The 27014-nt window shown below is 45.6% G+C and overlaps 1 protein-coding gene across 1 annotated transcript; it reads left to right on the forward strand.

Moving 5' to 3' along the window:
* Positions 1-5434: 5434 nt before the first annotated feature.
* Positions 5435-26425, forward strand: Adamts8 (ADAM metallopeptidase with thrombospondin type 1 motif 8). The gene is made up of 9 exons (XM_046432612.2): positions 5435-6548; positions 14713-14952; positions 16254-16389; positions 16931-17098; positions 18083-18384; positions 20217-20400; positions 22743-22915; positions 23026-23201; positions 25218-26425. The coding sequence occupies exons 1-9, from the start codon at positions 5781-5783 to the stop codon at positions 25786-25788; spliced, it is 2718 nt and encodes a 905-aa protein (XP_046288568.1). The 5' UTR covers positions 5435-5780; the 3' UTR covers positions 25789-26425.
* The last annotated feature ends 589 nt before the right edge of the window (positions 26426-27014 follow it).

Consider the following 27014-nt stretch of genomic DNA (forward strand, 5'->3'; position numbering starts at 1 on the left):
ATATCCACTTATATGGATATATATATATATCCACTTATATGGATATATATATATATATCCACTTAACCACTTTTACATAGAACCAGAAATGATTCAGCAGTTAATGAGACCCATTGTTCAAGGAGATTTTCAATGTCTCATAGCAGCTATAAAAGGAAAATGTGACAAGGTTCCCATCTAGTGGTTAAAGTCGTTAGTGAATTGGGGAAAACACTGCTCCTACCAATGATTAACCAGGTATACGGAAACAAAGCCCTTCTCACGAAGGAGCAGATCCCAGCTGCTGCTGGAGGTGTCTCAATTTGGCCAGCTTTCCTAGTCTGCCTGATAATTTGAATTGAGAGGCACTGACCTGATAAAGACTAGAAATCAAGGTGAAGAAAGGGATAGTAGGACAGAGTGCAAGTTACTTTAAATCACTCAGCTTTTTATTTGTACATTTTTTTTCACACTGTGGTGCTTAACCCCTGAGCCACATCCCCAACCCTTTTTATTTCTTATTTTGAGACAGGTTCTCATTAAGTTGCTTAGGGCCTTTCTGAGTTGATGAAGCTGTCTTTGAACTTGTGATCCTCCTGCCTCACCTCCCAAGTGGCTGGAATTACAGGTGTGCATTACCACACCCAGCTTATTTGTACAATTTTGAAGGACTGCATTCTTAGTCTTCAATGATGCTATAGAAAAGGCTACTTTTTGAGAAAGTTGCTGAGATAAGGAAGGGGAAAGGAGGAGAAATACCAAATTCCAATAGTGCCATCTTCTGGCCATATGTAGTGAGGCACACATGACCTTTGCTCTCAAATGTGGTCATTTTTACTGCATATAACACCCAAATGTGCAAGTAACTCTTACTGGCCAGTTACAGTAATAATCACAGATTATAATCACAGCAGTGTTCTACATGGAATCCTAGGCAGAATTCAGACTGTAACTTGAGCAGGGACCACCACATGCAAATTTGGGTATGCAATAGTTGACAGTCACCAAAAATACAAGTGACAAGAACAAAAGGGTTTTTTGTGCCTGTGGTTCTCAGTATATTAAAATCAAAAGTCTTGTTAGCAAGCAAGTCAATGTCAATATTGCAGTAAAGTCTATACCAGATTTGCTTCTCAGTGATACGGATAACAGAATTGGGGGTGTGCCCATTGAGGATACTTGTACAAACAGCAGCCAAATGAAGGTTTAAAAAAAAATGAATCGGTAGCTGGCATCTTGCAGGGGTTTGCACTGAAAATTGCCTAAGGATATGAATTAATGGGATGATATTGGAAAAATTATATCGTTATATTGTGTGCATGTACAAATATGTAACAATAAATCCCACCTTTATGTATAACAATAATGCACCTAATTTTAAAATGGTGGGGAAAATATGAATTATTGTTTTTCCAAATAGTCATGAAGTTCCAGAAGATAGAATGTTTAGAACTAAGAAAGAATCTAGTAACTAAGATGCACTGGAAAGTTTGCATACACACAGGTGGTTATAACAAAAACCTGCATGCCAAACAGAATACAAGATAAATGTCAACACAAAGGTGATGTCCAAAATCAGACTTTGCCTGTCCAGGGTATATGATATCTTAATAAGACCAAGAAATCATTTTTCTATTGTAGTCAATGCAGAGCTTTGATCATGGCAAAACAGCAAAAATTATAGAAAATGGACATAAATCATGACACAAAAGCATATGACTTTGTTTAGAAAGAGTTCTGTTTATATTTCAGTGCTATAACAGACTTCTGAGAGAAGTTATCTATTTCCTTCCTTGAGACCTTTAAAAAATGGACAGTGAAAGAGATTGCCCCAATGAATTTCTAGGGTCCAGGTCTATAATACTGTGATTTAATCCTTGGTTTTACTCAAAGAGCACTAATTCTGTGTAGGATATTCTCTCCAGAAAAAAAAAATCATCTGTTTAATTAGCAATGGTTAAACAACCTATCACTCACTAGCTAGGTTATTCTAAATAAGTTACCTAACCTCTCTAAACCTAATTATTTATCTGCAAGATGCTTTTTTCAAAGAATTTCATCATAATTAAATGAGAAACATTTGTGATCTATGTAGTATGATGGCCAGTCCACAGCAAGTACTCAAAAGATGGATATTATTACTGATGAGTAAATGAAAATTAAATTAAATTAAAATGTCTAGTCCACAATTAGCATTCAGTTCTAATGTAGAGGTAAGAATTGCAAAGGATACTTTAAAGCAAAACAGTTTCTTTATCCTTACATGGGTGGTGCCATAGCATTTTAGAAAAAAAAAAAAACATTTGTTACATGACTTCAGGTAAGTTGCTGAAACCCTGCTTTTCTTATCTGTATAATGCAAGTAGAAATGAATTAGATAACCAATTATGTTGCCTCCTTAGAGTTTTTAATTCTAGAGAATACCAGAATTTAGTACATACTAAAAATGTATGCACTATATAAAACTCCAGCTATGAACTAAGAAATAATAAGTTAGCAATGGTATACATTTATTAAAAGCTTAAAATTCACAATGGATCTACAGTATAAGCATCACAAACATAAAAGTTCTTTAATTATTTAAGTATTAATCAAAGAACAAATAACTACTAGATAATAAATTCAAAATGAAATGAAGATATTTTATTTCTTATATGGATTCTGTTTTGTATTCAGAACAAGAAATTATTTGAGTTTCTTATTCTATGAGAATCACACATACTGAGTCTAAATAATCTCATATTCCAAATTTGAGGAATACAAAGTAATGCTGTTTTACCTTGACGATTCAACAAACTTTTTTGAGCCAGCCAAATAGCAAATATTTTAGGCTTATTCAGCTCTACCCTTATAGCTAAAAGCAACCAAAGAATCAATGAATGACTCCACATTCCAATAATTTTTCTTTACATACAGTGAAATTTGGGTTTCATGCCATTTTAAAGTGTCATTAAATACTAATATTCTTTCTATTTTTTTTAAATTTACCACTTTAAAATGTAAAAACCATTTTTCACTTGTGGACTATACAAAAACAGGCAGTTTGTGCAGAATTTAGCCCATGGGCCATAGTTTGCCAACACTTGCTGTAGTTATATTTTATAAAAGAGAGTGGTAATGTAGGAAATCCGGAATGCCCAACTGGGGTTTTTGCTAGTCAATGTGTTGGTGTTTGTTTTGCTGTATGAGCTTCATCTGCCACTCTTCTAAGGGCTTCCACTACAAACCACCCACCTTCTCCCTGACCCTGCAGCAAGGTCTGGGGTTAAGCATAGCTAAGGTAAGCCTGACACCTTGTGGTTACATTGCAAATGGCAGGCACCAACCTGGAAGTTACCAGCATGACAAGTTTTGGGAAAGGATAAATCTAGGGAGGGAGAGTCCTGCAGGTTAATGGGACAGTGAGCCAGCGAGCAGCTCACTATGTGATAATGTGGTGGTAGTGATAGTGGTAGTTGATCGTGGATAGTTGTTGACTAAAAGAAGCAAAATCAAGCCTAAAGTTCATTATCTGTCTTCTCCCTCCAAAAACAATTTCCAAATGGGGGCATTTCGATCTAAAATAAAAAAATATAAAAAAAATAAAGGACCAACAACTTCCAAAGCCTCTTTCCAACTGGAGGTTCCAAAGACACTCGAGACTTTCGCTGGTATGGTTAAGTCTCCCACTTCCAACCATTACTATACATCCAGGAGGACAAATGGGAAAACTGGCCCCAAGTCTCCATTCCTCTCTTCTCTGATGCTCAAAAAAAAGAGAACTTTCAAGGAGCTAATTACTGTTGGAAATAAGTTTTACTCGGGGAAATGGTGAATAAGGGGTTTCAAGGAAACAAAAACCTGTGATTGAAATGTCACAATAGTCCTGAGGGAAAATGGATTACTCATTGTCTATGCAGGTCAGATTGTCCCAGGGTTATCACACTGTTGTGTTGGAATGAAGTGTTTTGCTCATTTTAAAAAAATGATTGAAGAGGTGACTCTTTCCATCCCCTTGTCTCTAGGAGTGTTTCCTCCAAAACATCTTAGACTCAGCTTAATCCTATCCTATAAGCTGTGCAAGGTTAGGAGATTCTGCACTACGCTACACAGGATGCATAGTAGATTCACCCTTTTGTCTAATTCATAGCCATTTCTTTGTGTTGATGAGAAAGCAGAGTGGGGACACTTAGGGAGGGCATATTTGGCAGGGCTTCTCCCCAGATACTATAGTCACAAAAGTATTTTTGTTGCTGTAAGGGACTATCCTTTGGAGGTAAGAAGCCTGAGAGTTCATGTGTGCTGGGCTTTCACAACTACAGAAAGGGATTAGGTGGGCTAAAAGAAGCAGGAATGACCTCAACTGTCAGTATCCTCAGCATAAGCAGAGAGCTGGGTAGCCGGGGTAGGTGACCTGGCAATAGACTTAAAGGACCGGATTTTGGGGATCCCAATTAATCCTCCATGCTGTCAACTCAGAGAAAGGACATAGAGGGGCTAAGTCTAGAGCCAGTATTTAGAGAATAGGTTTCTGAACCCAATCTAAACCTGCACAATTAGAATTGGAGCGGGACACCAATGCTGAATTTTGTTGTCTTGAGACCATATCATCCCTTTTTTCCTGGGTTTCACTCTCTTCTCTAGGAAGAAGTGATGAGACAGAATGAATCAACCTCACACTGGTAACTGACCCTATGGGCAAGGCAGTAAAAGGGGACCTGTCACTTTTCCTGAAGTCCCTCAGATAATCAGCAGGACTGTATGGCAGAAGAAAAGCTGTAGTAGTGGTTGGAGTCCTGCTTCCTTTCTAGGGATGTGCTAACTTTCCCTCTGGGGTGATTCCACTTTGCTGCTGACTTCGCTCTGGGTAACTTCCACTGTGCTGGATATCTGCCCCAGAACCCAGGGAACACAGCTGTAAAGATTCATAGATAACTTAAACAGATAGGGTTCTCTTAGGTTACGCGGTGGTTTTAGTGGAGGGAACGATTTAAATATGACCTTTCCACCTCCGACTTGTGCTTTACAATTAAAAAGCTCTGAAATCTTCTCCTAAGACTTCTCTTTGGACAAAGGGGGATCTTCTCCGGAGTGATTGCAGGGACCTGAACACCTTCTCTCCGGCAGATCTTCCAAGGCTCTATCCTGGACACCTGGCCCCACAGGATGGAGAGGCTATAGGGTCTCTCCAAGGGCTTTGCCTGAAAGGCCTGTCCAGCATTGTAGGAGTTAATGTGGGTCCGCACGTGAATGGAAGGGGAAGAAGTTGGAATTGATGCTTCTCGGGGGCGAGAGGGGCGGGTCTCGCTGACTCCTGATTGGTTTTACATTTTGTCCAATTTTTTCCCCTCCTCTCTCATTCTCTCACTCCCTCTTTTCAGCTTCCCTCTCTGACCCCAGGGGAGGGGAAACGGGAATAGTGAGAGATCAAAAATAAACCTCTTATGTCAAAGCCGGGAAGGAAGTATAAATACGAAGGGCTCAGCAGCCCACTCGGTGCTTCCCGGAGAGTGGAGGAGGCAGGAGGCGGCTGCGCGGGGCGGACGCGGGGCTGGGGCGGAAGACCAGCGCACGCGGGTCGGGGCGCCAGCTGCTAGCGCTCAGCTCAGCGCGGGAGGAGCGGGCTGCGCAAGCCAGAGGGGCCGCCAGGGGACCGCGGCAGCCGCGCGCTGGGGCCGCCTGCTGCCACTGGCCGAGTGGGCCTTGCATCTGATTGATCTTTTTCCTGGAGAGAGCGGCTGGGCCACGCTCCGGCTACCAACACCTGCCCGCATCGGGCGGACTTCTTGCAAACTCTACGGTGCGCCGCAGCCAAAGCCCCCATGCTCCCCGATTCTGCCGCCGCCCGGTGGCAGGCGCTCCTGCTGCTGCTACTGCTGCTGCTGCCGTTGCCGCCGCTTGCCCGCGGCGCTCCAGCCGGGAGGGCGACCCCGGGGCCGACTTCGGAAGTGGTAGTGCCCAAGCTGTTGTCGCGCAGCACCGGCGAACTCACGTTCCACCTGTCCGCCTTCGGCAAAGACTTCGTGCTGAACCTGACGCCCGACCCCAGCTTCCTGGCGCCGGAGTTTAAGATCGAGCGTATCGGGGGCTCCGGCGGGTCGGCCGGGGGAGAGCGGGAACTACACGGCTGCTTCTTCTCCGGCACGGTGAATGGGGTGCCTGAGTCGCTGGCGGCCTTCAGCCTGTGTCGCGGGCTGAGCGGCTCCTTCCTCCTGGCCAACGAGGAGTTCACCATCCAACCGCAGGGCACTAGGGACTCTCTGAACCGGCCGCACCTCCTACAGCGCTGGAAACTTGGGGAGCGCAGCGGGGAACCGGGGCTAACTGCAGCCGAAGCCCGCCCCCTCCCTCGAGGACCCGAATGGGAGGTGGAGACCAAAAAGGGTGAGGAGCAGGAAAGAGAGGATGATGAGCAGGAGGACGACGAGGAGGAGGAGGAGCGCAAAGAAGAGGCAGAAGGCACCAGTGAACTGACACCACCCTTGGGGGCCAAGAGTAGGACCAAGCGGTTTGTATCTGAGGCTCGCTTCGTGGAAACACTGCTGGTGGCCGATGCGTCCATGGCTACCTTCTATGGGGCCGATCTGCAGGTAGGACTCCGAGAGCTTTCCCCAGTTGCTCTGCCTGGATGCCCCCAACACATCTCCCAGCACCTGTCAATTTTTCCCTTCCCAAGCCCTCTTCACCCTCCCAAACCCGACCCCAAACCAGGAAGAGTAATAACTCAAAATGTTTAACTTCTTCCATCCTGACTTCTCCACTCCAACCCCCAGTTTAGAGTGGAGGTCCTGATCCTGGAGGTCTTCCCGCTCACAACCCTCTCAGTCTTAGTCTCCAGCAGCACGTGGTGATAGGAACAGAAAGTGGGTTTGAACGCATCCCCCAGGCACCTGCTTCTCCCAAAAGAGATGAAATTTGAACATTTTGGAAGAACACCCACCCCTACCCTTATGTCCTCAGCTCTCTACTGTTGCTAGAGAGGTTCCCAGTGAAAGGCAGCTAGACTGGAAAGAGGTAGCTATTTGGCTCCCCTTGGGTAAGGAACTTTGGTTGCCATAAGTAAAAGACATTGTCTGGAGGGAGTTGAACCTGGAAAGGGGCTCCCAACTTCTGTGTGCCCAGCTGGTTGTAATCAAGGGGCATGGACTACCTTGCCAACCTGGCGCTGAGCCCCAGCAGAACTTGGCAGTGCCAGCATCCAGCACAAAGAGGGAGGGGAACAAAATTTCTGCCTGGGGGTTCAGCCTAGGCAACTGACATTTCAGTGAAAAAAGGAGGGGAGTGGGGAGTGGGAATGAAACTCTTGCAATTAATGTCTTTGGAGGAGCCAGAGCTGTGCTTGGTCCATCCAGCTGTCCTCTGCCCAGATGTAACTAACTTTCAAATGACTGGGACAGAAATACTGAGTACAGGGGATGACTGCTGTAGCCAGACCATCTCTAACTAGATATAAAGATGGTGCTGATTTAGCAAGAGATGTCTGTATCACCCTAAGCCCTGATACCTACCTCCCAAAGACTGGGCAGAGGTCTTTCCAGGAGAAAAAAATATGTCTTTTCAGTGAAAAAAGAAGAGAGCTATCTTTCTCTTCAACTAGGGAGCATAGGACCAGACATTCGCCAGTTAGAGAAGAACTGATTTGCCCAGAGGTCACAGGTCCCTGAAATAGGGATCCTGACACCACAGCAGCTCAGTTAACACTTTTGTAGTGATGGCATTCTTGGCTGGAAACCCAATTCTAGTTCAGCCTGTGCCTGACTGTTGAGGGCACCACAGGCATTGGCATCACCTATGCAGAATAGTCCAGAAAAGAAGGCAGTTAGCCCTCTATTTCTCACCTGATCTTACCCACTCTCCTATCACCAGGAAGTGCAGAGTGAGAAAGATCCAGTGAAAAATGGATGGGACAGCAAGTACTGCTGGTGAGAGATCCATGTGGCTGCTCTTCTGGCTACTGCCATCTTTTGTGGTATTGGCTTCTCCCAGAGCACTGCAAGGTGGCTCTGAGCCCTCAGGGACTCTAACTCATGAGCTCTTGGTTAATACTGATTAAACATTTGCTTCTCTGCTGACCCTGAGAGCAGGGGAGAGGCACTAGCCTCCTCTGACTCCTTTTCCCAAGCAAGTAGTGAAGAGGGTATCAGAAGAAGATAAGAGGGCCTCTCCTATCTCACTAACATCACAATGCTCAGCTTCAGGGAGCTCCACTAAGAAAGAAGCTGAGATATATTTATTGCCAACCTAGAAGAGAGAGTCTGGGCCTGTCCTCCTGAGCAGACCAGTTTCTGACATGTACCTGAAAACCAACATACAGAAAAGCCAAACAAGAACATGGGGAAGTAGCAAAAAAAAAAAAGTCTTTTTTTTTTCAGTCTTTCATGCTAAAATGTCCTCCCCAACACCTTCCTTGGTCTCACTCTCTCAGCTCCTCTCCTAGACAGGGAAGATGCCAAGTATTTCCCTCAAAGACATATTTGGCATCTCCAGACATCACAGCTGTCCAGAGGCAGCCACACTTTGGCACTGGGATTCAGGATTCTCCAGCCACTGTAACAGAAGGCTCAACTGGGTTCTGCACCAGGTTTTATTCACTCTGCTTGAGATCCAGTTCTGCTACCCCAGAAATGTTGCTCTCTCTGTCACAGAGCCATCAGGGCATAACTATTCTCATGGGACACCTACTGGATTGACCTGGGTGATGGTTGCTCCGTTCCCTCCTCCTCCACATATGCAAGTTTTCTGGACCTTTGACAGCTACACACAGGCACCTCTGCACCCATCCAGCACCAAGTAGAGAGCATCAGAATAGGGTCACCACCTGTGAAGGCTGCATTCTTCTCCCTGGGGAGTGTACTTCTGAGTCTCATGCAGAAAAGAAGTTTTTACTGAGCTGGACCAGCCCTGCCCCCTCCACCTTGGTCTCATCAAGTGGCAACCCACCTGCACTCCTGCTCCCACCTGTTAGGGTGAGAGAGGGGCTGGGGCACATCTGTCTCTATGACAACCACTGGCTCCTCTGTAGCCACTGAAATTTTCAGCTTAATGCCTTGGGCTTTCTAAAACAGGTCCATATGCTCAGCTGAGAGAAGAGTGAAAATCAAGGCTTGGCACCCCAGGGCCTGGCCTACTCAAACCCTTTACCCCCAGATGGAAGCTAGTGGGTGTTTTTTTTTTCATATTTTTATTGGTTCATTATAGTTGTACATAATGCTGGGATTTGTTGTTACGTATTCATACATGCTTTCAATACAGCAATATAATTTAGCCAATATTACTCCCTAGCACTTGCTCCCTCCTTTCCCTACTCCTACCCCCTGGTCCCTTTCTTCTACTGATCTCCCTTTGATTATCATGAGATCCCTGCCCCCTCAACCTTTTCCTTTAGCCTTTTTAGCTGAAAGCCAGTTCTTTAAACATAACTCTCCAAGGAGTTTCCTATAGACTTCATTCACATGAATGGAAGGCACTTTGGGGTATCTTAGAGTAATTGGGGAAAGATGTTGAAAAGAGCATCTCTGCCCTTTAGGGAGTAGAAGACACCTGTACATAATCAATTCTAGTCTGAGTGCCTATGAGGGTGCTCCATGATGAGCCCATCTCCTGGAAGGTTCCACCATTTTCTGAGTATGTTCAATTTTCAGAGTGGTTTTACATGCATGACCTCATGGAAATACCTGTGAGGTAACAGAGAGCTCACAGAAGCCATAGACTTTTCCAAGGTCACAACACTGATGAGTAATGGGATAGATTTGCAAACCAAGTCTCCCAAACCTGGGTCCAGCACTCTTTGTGATTGCACCATGGTACCTCTTTAGCATAAGAAAGTCTGTAACTCCGTTCACCCTATGGCACTTGTCTATGTTGTGGGGTGGATCCTTAAATTGAGCAATCCAAAGATATCCAGCTGAAGTGTGAAGCCCTATCCTGAGAAGAAACCACCTTCACCTTCAAAGCTGTGAGAGCTATGCTCCAGTCTGGTCTCACTGCTAAGCGACAATGAAGTTTTCCAGAACTCTGTACCATTGCGTTCACTTAATCCCTTGACAAAAGAGGCCCCTGCCTCCCACCTTCTTATCTGGTTTCAGAGTTAGAGAGCTCAGACAAAGAAGGCTTGCTGAAAGGAAGGACCACCTTGAAAGAGACCATTAACAATGTCTGCATCCAGCCTTTGCTCATTGCCCCCTGGATGAACCTGACCAGACAGAGTGAGTAGTGGGCTGAGCAGTGCCCCAGGCTCTGTCTGGGAAGTCTCTGCCAGTGTTTGGGCAGAAAGCTGAGCTTCTGAATTCTCTTTTTAACAGAAAGAGGCTGGGAGAAGTGTTGATCTTCCCCCAAAGCCAACCAGAGCATCCCTAGACGTCAGGCTCCTGTCACAGCTATCTATCTCATCTCCTTACTCCTATCCTCTGGGGCCAATGTCTCCCACAGGCTCTCACACTGATCATATAGCCTAGTTCACCCAGCACAGTCCAAGTTTATGCCTGTTGTGGCATAATTATTAATAACATCATCTTTCAATGTCAAGAGTGTCCTCGTTTAGAAGATAACAGAAACAGAGGCCCCACCTGTTCTGTAGCTATCCCAGTTTTCATGGGTGAAAGACAAGTGTTGTTTGTGCCTGAATTATGTTCTTCCCACCGGCAAAAGAAAGAGTCTTCTCCCCTTGTGTCTGCTGCAGTCAGAACTACTAAAAATATGAAGTATTTCCCAAAGAAAATATCTTAATATCCAAAGGCTAGGTGTGCATGGACAATGACAGGGACAGCCTTGCTTGCTGGCATGCTTTGGGTTTGTTTTGGCAAGACTATAGTTTTCCTTGCAGTAGCGATGATGGGTGGTAGTGTGGCCACCAGGAGCATAGAATTTAGGGAGAATTAGAAATAACTGTGTCCTTGAACAAGTTACCTATTTCTGCATACCCTGATTTCTTCACCAGAAAAAAATAGAAGCAGTTACCTAAGTCCTAGCATTGTCTTGAAGATAGAACTAAATATGGAAAGTACTTGATCCAATGCCTGTACATAGTAGGTGCTCAGCAAAGCATAGCGATTACTAGAGTTGCCTTCAGTGAAGGAAACCATTTGTCACAGTGGGATGATGGTGTAGCCACACAACACTGGAGTGCCAGCCACTGCTTTTCAGCTTTGCTCTCCCAGAGGGCAGAGAGGCCTTCTTTTTCAGCTTGCCCAAACTCCCGAGTGTTTAAAGCTGACAACTTGTAGTCCTGCCTAAGTGTAAGCTTTAGAGAGGTGACATTGCTCTTTGCTATTTGGAGAATAAGGCAAGATAAAGGATACCCATGCAGATACCTCTCTTTCCTCCTCTCACTTCTTTTCTCTTTCTTTGCTTCTCCTCCATCTACTCACCAGTACTATCTTGAGCCCTAGAGAAATGCCAGGAAGAATAATGGCCCCTGGTTGTGAAAACTGGCTTTTCCGTATTGCTACTCTTCTGATCTCTGCCAGTGTGTCACAAGGGAAGCTTTAGGGCCTGCTATGTGATGACCAAATGGGCAAAGAATAAAAGGTGATGTTCTGACCAGGAAAAGGACTGCTGGATTCATTTGGCCCAGGTTCATTCTCCCCTAGACTCCCACCCAGCTTTGGCTGCCACAGGAGCCCCCCTGCTGGGAGGGGGAATCTCCTTGTTTGTATCTGAAAGAATCAGAGGTCTATGTCCCAGCCAGCTGACTGGACCATATTTTTCTATTCCTGTGGATACCAATGGAGAAGACTCCCCCCACACCCCCGCAAAAAAAAAAAAAAAAAAAAAATGCTTTCTTTCCCTAACAGGAGTTAAGGGCATGAGATCCCCAGGTCACTCAAGAGTAGGTTTGTTTGACCATTCTTGGCCAGACTGATCATGGGTTCCTACCAATTTGTTGGGGGTTTTTGGAGGTTTTGTGTAAACCATGGACCCAATAGTCCTGGGTGTGAGGTGGGGAAGGATCTTGTTCACATTCTTGGGCATACTTCCTGCATTTACATGGTGAGTAAGGAGGTGTGAGAGGTATAAATAGACTCCAGGTGGTAGAACAAGCCATCTGACCTTTCCCTTGATCAGCTCCCAGGCCTACTCCCTGTACAACTAGAAGTCAGGCTTTCCCTTTGGACCCAGAGGATTGGGGAATCAGAGGTTCACAGACCCAAGGTGACACACCTGGCCCAGGCTCAATGGTCTTTCCCAGATACCCTGAAAATGCAAAAACTCCTGCCAGTGTTTCTCTGAGGTTGCCAACTGGGAGCAGGAGATGATAGAGATGACAGAGCTGCTCAGGGACACAATAGACACGGAGAGATCAACAGGACCAGGGCTTAGGATTCTGAAAGGGACATTGGACCACACAATCCTAGCAATAAAAATGAGATGGTGAGTGATCAGGAGGAATTTCAGATGTCTTCAAGTCTAACCTATCACCTTGAAGCAAAATGGCTCCCTGGCCAAGCTTCCTGGCCCAACAGCTGTGCAGTGTCTGGAGAAGAGAATCATATGAGTTCCCTAAATTACAGAGAAGAAGGTCCCTGCAAATCTTAATTCTGGGAAACTTCTCTTGTCTTACCCCAACTTTCATAGAATGATTTACACCCATTTTCTTTTTAGTTGTAGCTAAACACAATACCTTTATTTTATTTTATTTTTATTTGGTGCTGAGGATTGAACTCAGGGCCTCACATGTGCCACGTGAGCGCTCTACCACTGAGTCACAACCCCAGCCCAATTTACACCTTTTCCTTTATCTTCACTGAGGACATGACCAATGCATCATCTCTCACTCAGTCTCATTTGATCAGCTTGGAGCATACAGACTCTTCTTAGACCTCAAGTCTAAGTTTCTTGTGCTGACCTGCCATGGCCCGATGCTTAGCAACTGGCATCTCATGGCTTCACACCGTATTTGAAAGATCTCCTCTTCCCCAATTTTCAGAATGTGAAATGGGTACTCCATGAAAAGAAATCTTGTAAAGACAAATCTTGAAGAAGGCAACCTGTGGTCCCTGCCTGTCAGACCCTGCTCCTTCCTTGAGAGACTAGGAGACTCTTTCTGAACCCCAGAAGCAGTAAAGACCTGGCTAGGAATCAGCCTCAGCAAGCTATCATTCCTCAGTGCTCACCCCCAGTTGCATAATATGTGATTGCTTTTTTTCTTTTAGGAATATAATTCCAGGAGCAAATGCCAAGTTTCAGCTTTGCTGATATTTACATCAGCCTAAACCCAACTAGAGTACTTGACATGCCAAATAACCTGCACTTAGTAACCTGCCTTTTTCTGTAGAACTAACAAAATACCTGGCTTCTTGCCTTCGAAGTGAACAGACAGGTCCCATTCACAAAAAAAAAAAAAAAAATGAGACTCATCTGGAACTCCCACACACAGTCTGCCTCATTGGAATGTCCCTCTCTAGTCTTTCCCCCTCCTTCAATTCCCATCTTCCAGACCACAGAAGAACAGAAAGAGAGGCTGATAGGAGGTGGTGCTCCAGGGAACAGAGAAGCAGAACACATGAACAGCAGCCCAGCTAACCATACTGCAAACTAAAGGCATGCCTGCCTCTGTCCCTTTGTCTCTGCCTCTGCAAAATAATCCAAGAGGGCAACTTCAAGAAGCCCCTGTGGCAGGAGAATCAGCTCCCATCTGGCCTCCTCTCAAAGCCTTGGAATTCATCAGGGGAGCTGTTGGCAGCCCAAGGACAGGATAGAGGCCAAGCAATGATGTAGGTTCCTTCATCTGGCTTGGGTGGAACTGAGAGCAGGTGGGATCCTAAGCACATGGGTCTCATTAGGCCTTCTGGATTCTCTCAAGTCCCAAGCAGAATGGAATAAATCCTTCAGGGCTGTCCAAGCAAACATCAACAAGCCAAACCCTGGGAAACTAAATGAGAAAAGTAGGAATGTCAGAGACAGACATACCTGGGCTGGCATCCTGGCTTTAGGAGTGGTGTGACCTTCAACAAGTTATTGAACTTGTGTGACTCTCCACTTCCTCTGTGTCTGCTTCATAGAGTTATTGTGAGAATTTGATGAGGTGATGTGTGTCTAGTGTGGCCAGTGGCTGGTGCAGAGTAGCTATTGCTAGGAGTATTTATTATAATGAGCAAAGTTTGAGGTTAACAATTCCCATTCTGAGGAGTAGAAATTACCCCAACAGACGTTAGGAAAATGCTTGGCTGAATTCCAAAAGAGAAACTCTAACCTTCAGCACTCAGATCTTTGCTTCCAGGCTGAGGCCAGGGAAGGGGAGGAGGTTGGCAGGAAGACAGTTGGTATCCAGATTAAGGCAGAATAAACCATGCAGCCCAGAAGAACTATCTATCTGCAGCTCCAACACAATAGCCAGGAGCTATATATGGCTATTTATGTGCTTAAAATATAGCTGTGTGATGGAAGAACTGTCTTCTAATTTTATGAAATTTTAATTACCTAGGATTTAGATAGCCATGTGTGGCTTGTCTGGATGTTAAATGCACAAGCTTTGGGGCCAGCATTTGGGTTTAAATTCAGATCATCCACTCATTCACCCTATGATTTTTGGACCAATTACTGAGCCTCAGTTTACTACCGTGGCAAATGAAGGGAAATAACACCAAGCCCACAAGGGTTTTGTGAGTCACGGCAAGATATTATATACCCAATGCTCAACCCAGAGCCTGGAAGGAACAAGGTAAATGCCCTGTCACAAGCCATGATGGCAGAGGGCAGGCCAAGGGCCATGAGATTGAATACTTCCCCCTTCCCATTGTTCTTCCTTCCTGACAGAACCACATGCTGACCCTGATGTCAGTGGCAGCCCGCATCTACAAGCACCCCAGCATCAGGAACTCCATCAATCTCATGGTGGTCAAAGTGTTAATAGTGGAAGATGAAAAATGGGGCCCAGAGGTGTCAGACAATGGTGGGCTTACACTGCGCAACTTCTGCAACTGGCAGCGGCGTTTCAACCATCCCAGTGACCGCCACCCGGAGCACTATGACACGGCCATCCTGCTCACCAGACAGGTGTGTGGGCTGGCTCCAGAAATCCTGGACCTGAAGGGGGACAGGCTGGGTGGATCAAAAGGAGGGCCACTAGGCCTGCCCAAACATGGGAACTGTCTCCCTGCTGGCCTCAGCTGGACGCCAGAAGCCTAATGCTTGGAATGATGAGGAGGAGGTCATGAGGACAAGTGTGAGGTATTTGCAAGGGAAGGAGAAGAATCTTGTAAGGGCTCTTTTCCAAAAGTTCATGACCAGCTGTCTGCTGAGGTCATAACAAGAGGAAACAAGCTCAAGCCACTCAGTGAGAGAGCTGGAGTTGGAAGTGGGACAAGGGTTCTGTCTTCAGGGGTTGTTAAACATAGAAGCAGGTAACCAGGCAGTCCTTCAAGATTTCCCATGGCAGGAGGGCTGCTTACCCATCAGGTTTGATTTAAACAGCTTTCTGAAGACAAGGGAGTGTGGTATTGTGTGCCAGGCCCTGTCAGGTCCTTCAGGACTCACAACAGTCCCAGGGTCAAGGATGGTGCTATCCCCATTTTATAATTGAGGAAACTGTGGCACAGAGAGGCTACACAGCTCTCTTGCCACACAGTGGCAATTCCCATAGTTGAGCCCAGTCAGGCTTTCTGTGGGGTCTTTCTCTGAACCACTGTGCTGTTCTGCCTCTCAAAATGAGCCTATGAAGTCCTAGTAGCCCTAGGATGCTGCCGTCATAAAACAGGGAACAGGCTTTCTTATGTGAGTGGCCCATGGGAGGACACGGGGCCCTTCAGATAGCTTTGTGTGTGTTGTTGATGTTGTTGATGTTTGCAGTACTGAGAATGGAACCCACGGCCTCACACATGCTAAGCAAGCACCACTGGGCTACATCCCCAACCCTTTTATTTTTCATTTTTGGGATAAGATCTTGCTAAGTTGCCCAGCCTGGCTTCAAACGTGGGATCCTCTTGCCTCAGCCTTTTGAGTAGCTAGCATTAATAGGCATGCACCACTATACCCTGCTTCGTTTTTTAACAAAAGTGATTTTCATGGGTCGATCTCCAAGTTCGAAAGACAAGGATAGGTGAACTAATTTGACCATAACTAAGATAGAAAAAAAACAATAATGAAGGGCCACAAGGTTGGATATCAAGACACATAGAACCCTACTGCTGCTACCTAGACCTTTACAAAACTCAGTTAACACAGGTGATGCTTAAGCCAGCAGTTGAGTATCCCATGTAATGGCTGGTGGGGAGATTCGCGTGTACCTGGTGCCTTCCTGTGATCCTATACCTGCTGTACACATGCCACAATCACTGATGGCTCTCTTCACCAAGCAGAACTTCTGTGGGAAGGAGGGGTTGTGTGACACCCTGGGTGTGGCGGACATCGGCACAATCTGTGACCCCAACAAGAGCTGCTCCGTGATCGAGGATGAAGGGCTCCAGGCGGCCTACACCCTGGCCCATGAGCTAGGTAAGATTTGCCGTGTCAAAGCCACATTACCACATATAGGAGGGAACTACTTCTTCCGGGTTCAATAGTCAGCTATCGCAATTGGCCATCATATCTCATTCTGATAGAGTGGGTTATGTACAATAGACATTGTGCATGCTATTGTAAACTCCATTCCCATCCTGAGCATAAGAACAAAACACCACAACAGTGTCCTGAGGCATCATCAAAGTCACCTGAAGAGTGCCAAAACATGAAACAAATGTCCAGGTAGAGCCATGATGCCATACATAACTGAGCAGTAGGATGTGGGGTACCATGTTGGACAGCAATTAGAAGAGGTAAATGTGAAAATCAGACAGGTAGAGACAAAAAAATAAAGGGGTACTAGTGTTCCTCAGTCATCTGAGAACACTTTCTGGAATAGATAAGGCTAAAAACAAAAATCTTTAGGTAGTCAAGGTGTGGCTTGACTCACAAGGAGCTGGTGATTGGTAGCACTGCCAAAACCATCACCACAGCTGGCCACGTGGAATAGACCACGGTCTCTCTGCTCCCTCAGGGCACGTTCTCAGCATGCCCCATGATGACTCTAAGACCTGTGCACGGCTGTTTGGGCCTATGGGCAAGCACCACATGATGGCACCGCTCTTCGTCCACTTGAACAAGACGCTGCCCTGGTCTCCATGCAGTGCCATGTACCTCACGGAGCTCCTGGACGATGGCCACGGTAGGCCCCACTTGGCTTCCTCTCTGCTTCTCTCGGTCCACCTGGCCAGAGGGCCTCTTTGACAGCTCTTGGCACCTACACTGACTTGGGGAATCCCAAGACCTGTGCTTTCTCAGAATGCTCTTAGGGTGGGGAGAGACGTCAGAGGTGTGTCATTCTTTGAAAGGCATTCTAAGAATTTCCCCAGAGGGCTCCTCCTTGCCCAACTTCCTGTAGCCTGAGCTCTGGGCTAATTTAGATTTATTCATCGAAGCAGGTGGAGTTAGTTTAAGAAGTTTGTCTGGAAGAAGTGAGTCTGAGCAGAGCTTAAAGGAATGGAAGAATGTTTATGGTAAAGAGGAGAGAAGATAATGTTCCAGGCTGGAGTGGTTTCTCCTATGATAGCTCAGAAAAGGCAAGGAGGCAGTAATCAGGTTGTGTGAGAGCAAGAAGTGGGGGATCAGGAATGCCTGGTTAAAACAGCTTGAATTGTTGGATAAAGCAGTGACACAATATATTCTTCTCTTTGAAAGAGGCAGGGAGACAAGTAGTACAAATATAGTATATTATCCAAACAGCAATACTTGGGTCGCTCTCCAAGTTTGAAAGACAAGGATGGGTGAACTAATTTGACCATAACTAAGATAGAATATCATGTCATGGTTTTTAAGAGGATATTCACATTCCCAATTATTGTGATGTAGGTTAAGGGTATGGCTAGATGGTTATCACTAAGTCCACACTGGGAGTCATGGGAAATGCATCCTAGATGTTCCGATAATAAAAGAGAAAGTCAGTCCTACAAAACTTCTTGCTATTGTTAGTCAAAAAAAATTAAAAACAGTCTTAGATGATTGGGTATTGATAGTGTTTAGATCAAGGTCAAGGAAACCATGATGTCTAGACTTTAAACTACATCATACGAAATTTGATTGTAATGTAGGGCCATGAAAACTGAGGAGACCCTGCCCCTTGTTCTTACTTCTCTGCTTCCTCTCTTCTCAGGCGACTGTCTCCTCGATGCCCCCACCTCAGCCCTGCCCCTGCCCACAGACCTCCCAGGCCGCAGAGCCCTCTATCAGCTGGACCAACAGTGCAAGCAGATCTTTGGACCTGGTTTCCGCCACTGCCCCAACACCTCTGTGCAGGACATCTGCACCCAGCTCTGGTGCCACACAGATGACTCTGAGCCCCTTTGTCATACAAAGAATGGGAGCCTGCCCTGGGCCGATGGCACCCCCTGTGGACCTGGGCACATCTGCTTGGATGGCAGCTGTCTGCCAGAGGAGGAAGTGGATAGGCCCAAGGTGAGGAAGGAGGAGAGGGAGTAAAAGAAGGTGAAGGCTGTTTTCAAAGGGGGAACCACACTTGAAAGTCAGGAACTATGAGACTTCAGGCTAGACTGCAACTTCTGACTTCTAAGTAAAATCACTCATAGCAAACAAACTGAAGCATATTTATGCATACAAGCAAGGAGCCCTTAGAGGCTGTACTCATGGTCTATGGGATGCTGCTGTTGCTCTGGGAATTTCAGCAACTCACCTTTCGAATTGCTTTGAGACTGAATAGAGAGCTTTTATACAGATTGATGAGAGGTGTGAAGGCCAAAGATGGGCACAAAATAAAAGACAGCCTTTCCAAATTCCATTATAAATGAAAAGAGTGACATGGATAGGAACATTTTATCAAGGATTGAGTGACAAGTGTTCATAGCCTCCCCATATTTAAGCTGAATTCCTAATTAGAGATGAGGGGAATGAGAGTCATTGTGGAATTCCATACTCAAAGAGGAGGAGGAGAGAAGGAATTGGAGCTGCCTCTGACCAGGCAGAGAAATCTTGGCCCAGTGCAGAGGAAACTTGCATGAAAAACCAAGGCAATGCCAGTGAGGGTTTTTTAAATGATTCACTTCTTTGTACTGCTCTTAATACATCCAAACTGCAAGGCCGATCACATTTCCCTTACTGCGAGTCACGGAGCCATCACTATGAAACAGCATCCACTTTGTTTCACAGCTTGATCCCCACCCAGCACAGAATCACCAGGGTGGCCCGAACTCACTCCATGGGGCCATCCTCCATGGCCCGTCTTTTGTACTAGGCTTCAGCAGCCTTTTGGGCCACATAAGCTACACACTCTCTTCCTAAGCCTGCATCAGTGCAGGATTCATGGATTCATCTCAGCAACCTCCCAGTCCCCTCATTCATTCTCTTTCCACGTTATTGAAGGGGAGAGAGGTCAGTCCACCCACCTCCAGAAGCAGAATCAAGCTAAATGCAGGGAAAGAGTGATATGATATTTCCCCTATTTTTATGGAGAAAGGGCAGATCATAAAATAATTTATATACACAGAATTGTCTGTAAAATGAAAATATCACATCTTTATGATTATATATTTGGAGCAAAAATATGAAAGGATATTGATGAAGATCATAACAATGGTTTTCTCTGGGTAGTAGTATTTTTAAAGGGTATTCCTTTCCTTTTTCACACTCTTCCATATTTTTTCATTTTTTATATGTACATGCATTTTATAACATTTTGAACCTAGGGACAAAGCTTTCTTCTCATAAATTAATTCACTTGGAAGCAATTGTGTATGTCCCATGTATTACCCTAGCATTGGAATCAGTAGCTGGTAGACTAGTGGCAGCACCCCTCAGAGACTCTTCCTTTAGACATGGGTTTTCCAACCTTGGTGCTAGTGACATTTGGTGCTGTGCACTCTTAGGGATTTAGCAGCATCCTTGGGCTCATCCTTCTAGATGCCAGTAGCATAAACCCTCCCCAGCTGGGACAACCACGGTATTTGCGCACATTGCTAAGTGTCCGGTGTAGAATAAAATGTGCTGCCATAGAGAACCATGGTGTCAAACCCAGCCACATCCCTATGAAAGGTTCTCTTTCATTTATTCAGCAGTTATTCTGTTGTGCACCTGAATAAGGCAGTCAACTGTGAATGAGCCCAGCACAGCTTCAGGGTTCACAAAGCTGCAGCTAGGCAGGCCACACAGTCAATTATCAAATAACTGAAGCAGATACAGAACTTTGTGCACCAAGATGAGAATAGCTAGATGACAAAGTCAGGCCCAGTCCCTCCACCTCTTTACTTCTGATCCAGTGGCACTGTATATTGCAGGTTGTGGTGGATGGAGGCTGGTCCTCATGGGGGCCCTGGGGAGAATGTTCCCGGACCTGCGGAGGAGGAGTACAGTTTTCACACCGTGAGTGTAAGGACCCAGAGCCTCAGAATGGAGGAAGATACTGCCTGGGTCGCAGATCCAAGTACCAGTCATGCCACACGGAGGAATGCCCATCTGATGGTAACAGCCATTTACCGCCACACCTGCTGGGGCAGCTGCTATTTCTGCTGCAACAGATTGCCAGGGGAGGACAAGGGTGGTTCTCCCAGGATGCAGAGTTGAACTGTAATCCATTGTAAATGGGCTCTGCAAACTTGGGGGTGGCTCTCGGGGACCCAGGACAGTTCTTACTATGTTGGGAAATGCTGGCAAAGTCAAGGAGAAATTTTGCCCTGATCTTCCAAGATGTGGAGACAGAGTGTGTCACTCCTAACCAAACTTATTGAGGAAGGGCTTTTGCAGAGGGGCTAGTGTCTAGGATAATAATCCTCCTGGAGGCATCTGAACCCTCATCTATGCACAGAATGGAAGTGTTTTCCAAAGCAAATGCAGAGCCAAACCTCCAAGGTCTCTCCAGCCAGCACTTGGCCTCGGGAGGAGGGAGGATTTCTGAATCTGATTCCTGTGTACATTCCTGCTGAGAAGAGTTGCCCGTCTTTCCCTGGGGCCATAACAACTGCCTGACAGAACAGTCCCAGGAAGCAACACTACCTACACCTTTCCCTGGCATATTCCTCTTCCTTGGAATGTGCTAGAAGCACACACAGTAACTTAGAGGCAGTAAGGGGCCACAGGAAACTTATGAAAGGGAATCATTAGAAGTTTTTCCCCCAACCAACCCATCCAACTCCCCTTTGGACAGCTCCAAGAAGGGTTGGCAGACATAAAGACAAGCAGAGGTTTAGGACCAGCTCATCCAAGTGCCAAGACACCCTGGCATTTGCTTGACATCTAATGGGAGAATCTGTAGGCGCTGCAGTTTTACAAGAATCAGCAATGGCATGAGGCTCTAGAAATTTTGTTCTGGAATTGTGAGAGTTTGCCTGGCATATGGGCTGAGATGTTCCTGAGAAACGAAGAGGATGAATATAAGGTACACAGTAAATAACAGGCAATAGGTAACATGATTTCAGATACACCAAGGTCAGCCATTTCAATCAAGAATTTTTTAGGACTCTTGTGTGTCTAGAAATATAATGGTTGTTATAAATGATATAAAAATGTACTCTGATTAAAGAACCAAAAACCCCTTCATCTAGCAATTACAATTTAACCTATGAGGCACAGACCCTAAGCATGGAAGGAGGTCAGAGAAAGGAGATGCTTTGAGGGGAGTCTGAACCAAGGAAGGCCCAGAGAATGGAGATGGCAGCAAGTTATGAGGGGACATTTCAAGATAAGGAAAAGGTGTGAGAAGTGCCATCATTTGCAGAATTTGCCAGTATATCAAGGCCAACTGAAGTCTGAATCAGAATGTAAAGGCTGTCCTATCAGGTCACCTGGAAGCTTCTCAAACACAGCCCAGACCCCCTCTACTGTAGTGACTCAGAACCTCAGGGTGGAGCACCACATCTGTGTCTGGAAGTTTCCATGGGTCATTCAGATTTACAGCTAGGGTGAAGAATTATGGTAGGAAGACCAGGTCTAATTTCAGGATGTGTTGGGGGAAACACCCAGAACTTATTTCATATGGATCAATCTGTAAGCAATGTGGAGCAAGAGTGAGTAGAGGCAGGTACCTGTAAGAGGCTGGTCACTGGGTCCCAGTGGAAGCCCTGAGGTCTGATGGGGATGGTGAAAGTAACATGAAGCCATTTTGGATCACAAATTTTCCTAAATATAGAGGAGTACTTCATGACAGATTGGAAATTGTGGATAGAGATGCTCAAATGTACAGGAGGGTCAAGGATGCTAGTCTCAAGACTGAAATATGGTAGTGTCATCAAGTGAAAATCAAACCAGTTAGTGGAAGGACCAAATGGTACTTGGCATTGCTGAGCTAGAGGAAAGAGTAGTACATGCAAATAGAGCTCCCCCATAAGCACCCAGAGTTACAGGAAGTGGGGTATATGGATGGGTAAGACTAAAACTAGATGTACAGTGGAAGAGCCATTGGCCACATGCCCAGTGTCACTGAGGAAATCAAGATAGAGTACTATTAGCAGAGTTCCAAAAATATAGCTTCATGCATCATTCTGTACCTTCCACATTTGCTAAATTTTTCCCTATTCCCATCTGTAAAATAAAATCAATGTCTTTCCAAAAGGAAAGGATATTTATCCCTGAAAGGCCAGCAGGAAGCTAGATGGTTCCTTTCCTCACCCCTTTGAGTAAGGATCACATGTGCATCTAGGTCAGGCTGTGTCTAGAAACATTGGGCCCAGATAACACTGGTCCTGCATCCTTGGGTTGAGTCCAAAACCTAGACCAAGAAATGGTCCTTGAGTCAAGGAATTTCTCCACCTACGTTCTCCTGACTTCAATAGGTATATTACAGTCACACCATTTTTTACTCTTTTTAGGGAAAAGCTTCAGAGAGCAGCAGTGTGAGAAATATAATGCTTACAATTACACTGATATCGACGGAAATCTCCTGCAGTGGGTCCCCAAATATTCGGGGGTGTCCCCCCGGGACCGCTGTAAGTTGTTCTGCAGAGCCCGGGGGAGGAGTGAGTTCAAAGTGTTTGAAGCCAAGGTGAGAATCCTACTGTACTCAGATCAGATGGGGAAGAAGGCACCTATGGCACACCCCTCCTGCAGGCTGTTTCTATGTACCATATACTCAATCATCCTTTCCTTTCCCAGGTAATCGATGGAACTCTATGTGGTCCAGAGACTCTGGCCATCTGCATCCGAGGCCAGTGCGTCAAGGCTGGCTGTGACCATGTGGTGGACTCACCTAGGAAGCTGGATAAATGTGGTGTGTGTGGGGGCAAAGGCAACTCATGCAGGAAGGTCTCCGGTTCCTTTACCCCTTCCAGGTGAGCTTCCCCAGAAATTGTACACTGGCAGAAGAGCATATCAGACTTTGGACTCTAATCAGCCCAAGTTTGAACTGCAGCTGCTCCTTAATGGCTCTGTAGACTGGGCAAGTTATTTAAACTCTCTGAGCTGCAGTTTCTCTGTAGAACGTCAGCCATCTGAGAGTCACTGTAAGGATTTCATGCGATAGAATGAGTGGAGCCCTTGGCACAGGGTCAAGCCATAGAAAGGATGGAACTCAGGGCAGCTGCTTTTTTTTATATATATTTTTATTAGAGGGAGGCCACCTGGATACAATGTATCAGCTCTGACTCAATCTGCTGGAGGGCTGGGCTGAGTAACCTGGCCCTTTGCCAGAAAACAGTTCCTCCAGGCCTCTGCTTTAGGAAGGACATCTCACCCTAAGCCTGGTGAACCTTGTGCTCTTCTAGATGAATCCTCAGAAAAGAGGGTACAAAAGAGTGGCTCAGCAGCCTCACAAATCTGAGAACTCAGAACAGTTTTCTAACATCCACGTGCCCCACATTCATGTAGCTCCTAGAATTTTTCAAAGTCCTTTACTTCAACAGCCTCACTTGATTCCTAAAACAAGTTATGAGGTAGACAAGGCAAATACTATTACTCTTTATGTTACAGACAAAGAAACTAAGGCAGAAAATGATTAAGTGACTCTTCTAAGATCACGCGGAGAGTTAATGATGACCAGAAAGAGAACCTGGATTCCTTAAGTCCTTAGGGATTATTTTTTCCTGCCATTCCATGCACTTCCTAAAGAATAAGGGCATGGTCACATGGTAGGGACTACACTCTGCTACTCTGGCACTAGTACATATATATTTTTCTGGCAGCTAGGTAATCATCCAAGCCTCTTCCCATTACTCCATCTGAAATTCCTCGGAGACTTTGAAAAGTGTTTACTTACCTAGTGATGCTTACTCTACCCTGCCTCATATTCATTTATTTTTCTCCCACCTCTCTCTCTCTCTCTCTCTCTCTCTCTCTCTCTCTATATATATATATATATATATATATATATATACATATATGCATATATTTGTGTCTCATAGTAGACAACTTGGTAGTATTCAATTTTAAGCTCAAAGGATATAGGGTGGAAAACCATAAGTTCTTCCGATTGTTGGTCTTTTAGCAACTTCCTCTTAGGCACTGGACATATGGGCCTTGGATACTGTTATAGCCTTAGACTAAACAGCTAGTCCTGGCTGGGCACATGACAAGAATAGCAAAGAACTGGACTGTCCTCCTCAATACTCTTCCCTTTCTCCCCAGCCTCTATAACCCAGATCCCCAGAGGAGGACAAAAGAACTAAATTTTCTTCATCCTACATAAACCCCCATGCCTATAATGGACAAACCATTTTTCCTAAATAGCTTCCTCTTACTGCTTGGTACTCATGGCTGGGCACACTCAAAAGGTGATTCCAAAGAAGTAAGCTTTAACTATCCACCATCCTGAAATCCTGCCCTAAGTCCATAATAACCATAGATGCTGACTGACTCAAAGAGGTGGTATGGGACTTCCACCCAGGTCAGTTCTGGAACAGGTGACAAGATCAGATTTTTCCACATGGGTTTGAAGTCTGGGTGTGGAGGTGGCCAAGCCTAGTTTTACACCAGCACAAGGAACTAGATATATTTGAGATCTCACTTGAGTCATGAAGTGCCAGATTTGTCTGCACCAGTGCAGCTTTTCAAACCCCTTTGGGCTCTCCCTCTATGTTGTTTTTAAGATCCATCCATCCCAACTCCTTAACCCAAACACCTACAATAGAGCTGACAGATGAAGCAAAACTCTTAAAAATCCTAAGTACAAGACATTTTTTTCTGCTTCAATAGCTAATTTATTTAGAACTATGGGGCAATTCCTTTATTATTGAGTAATTGTTTTTGTCTGCTCACTCCCAAACACCAGGGGTGTTCACTTCAGTCTCAAAGACACCCTAAGGACCTAGGCTGCCACCAGTCCTAACAGTGTCTCTCTGTTCCTATTGTAGTTATGGCTACAATGACATTGTCACCATCCCAGCTGGTGCCACAAACATTGATGTGAAACAACGGAGCCACCCAGGGGTCCAGAATGATGGCAGCTACCTAGCATTAAAGACCGCTGATGGGCGGTACCTGCTCAATGGCAACCTGTCCATCTCTGCCATAGAGCAGGACATCTTGGTGAAGGGGACCATCCTGAAGTACAGTGGTTCCATTGCCACCCTGGAGAGGCTACAGAGCTTCCGGCCCCTACCTGAGCCTCTGACAGTGCAGCTCCTGACTGTCCCTGGTGAGATCTTCCCACCAAAAGTCAAATACACCTTCTTTGTTCCAAATGATGTGGATTTCAGCATACAAAACAGCAAAGAGAGAGCAACCACCAACATCATCCAGCCACTGCTCCATGTGCAGTGGGTGCTAGGGGACTGGTCTGAGTGTTCCAGTACCTGTGGAGGTGGTTGGCAGCGGCGGACTGTGGAGTGCAGGGATCCCTCAGGCCAGGCCTCCACCACCTGTAGCAAGGCTCTGAAACCTGAGGATGCAAAGCCCTGCGGAAGTCAGCCGTGTCCCCTGTGATCATGTGGTGGGAAAGGGTCTTGTGCTCATGGACTTGGGGTGCTGGGGTGTGGACAAGGGTCCCCTCTGGTGACCCTGTATATCAAGGTGGCATGGCCTGCCCAGGCCTTCCCTTGCCGCAGCCCCTTGAGTACTGCCTGAATTCATAAGGGGGAGGAGAAGAAGGGATGGGGATGACAGATCCTAAGTCAGCTGTCTAGTGGACTGAACCTTGCTCAGGTTCAAATAGAGGGCATAGGTTAAAAGGCAAAAGTGCACTTATTGACTTCAATGGGAGACTCAGAGCCAGCCTATTTGCAAAGGACTAGCAAAGTTAGATTTAAAGTTTTTTTTTTTTTTTCTATTTGGTTTCCCCGATAAATAATCTACCTCAGAGGGGAAAATATATTAGTACAAGAGAGGCGTGGGGCAGGGAGTCAGTGACAAATGTCAAAGCAAACTCTGTAGCTGTGCCCCAAGCTGTCTTTGGAAATGACCATGACTATCTTCAGTGTTAAAATTCACCATCTAAAGGGCCACAGTGTTGGTCACAGGGTTGTGGTGAGCCACATGTTCTCAGGCTGCCACCTGCCAGGGTGGATCCATTTCAAGTATTTATGCAAATGTGTCTCTGAACTAAAGTGTGATCTTGTGCCAATGAAGTGGTATAGTCTGGTTCATTCTTTAGAAAGGGCAGGGGGCCCAAAGCCCCACGATGAAGGTAAAACTAGGTCAGCTCACCTCAAGCACACACAGAGCAGCTAGCATCTGGCTTGTCTCTTCTGACCTTTAATAAGAAGGAAACTGGGAGATCACCATGGTTATGTGGTACCTCTTGGGCTCATTATTCTTGAGAAAGAGTATCCCATTTTACTCTTCAAGCTGCCCCATCTTACATGCTATTCTGCTTCATTTTATTTAAGTGAAAAATACACAATCTTTCTAAGATCTCAGGAATTCTAAACCTGTACCTAGGTAACATCCCAGTGACTTCAGCATCTGTTTTCCAGATGATATGACAAATTTCATCCACATCTCATAATTCTTTTGGCCCAAGAAACTTATATCTCCCCCATAAGCCCTTTTATCCAGGATGGCATTCCCCACCAGGTACCCCATATCTACCTGAGAGCCTCCAATATCCCCTTTCCTGCCCATATTTTCTCTTCTCTCTCATGGCTCAGAAGCACTCTCTGGCTCAGTCTTCCATATAAGTAACTTAGTCCTTGGTTGTGAATGGGTGAGAA

Source organism: Marmota monax, unplaced genomic scaffold (genome assembly GCF_021218885.2).
Source record: "Marmota monax isolate L192 unplaced genomic scaffold, Marmota_monax_Labrador192_F-V1.1 WCK01_AAM20220418_F8-fsc00062, whole genome shotgun sequence".
In the NCBI taxonomy this organism is placed as follows: Eukaryota; Metazoa; Chordata; class Mammalia; order Rodentia; family Sciuridae; genus Marmota; species Marmota monax.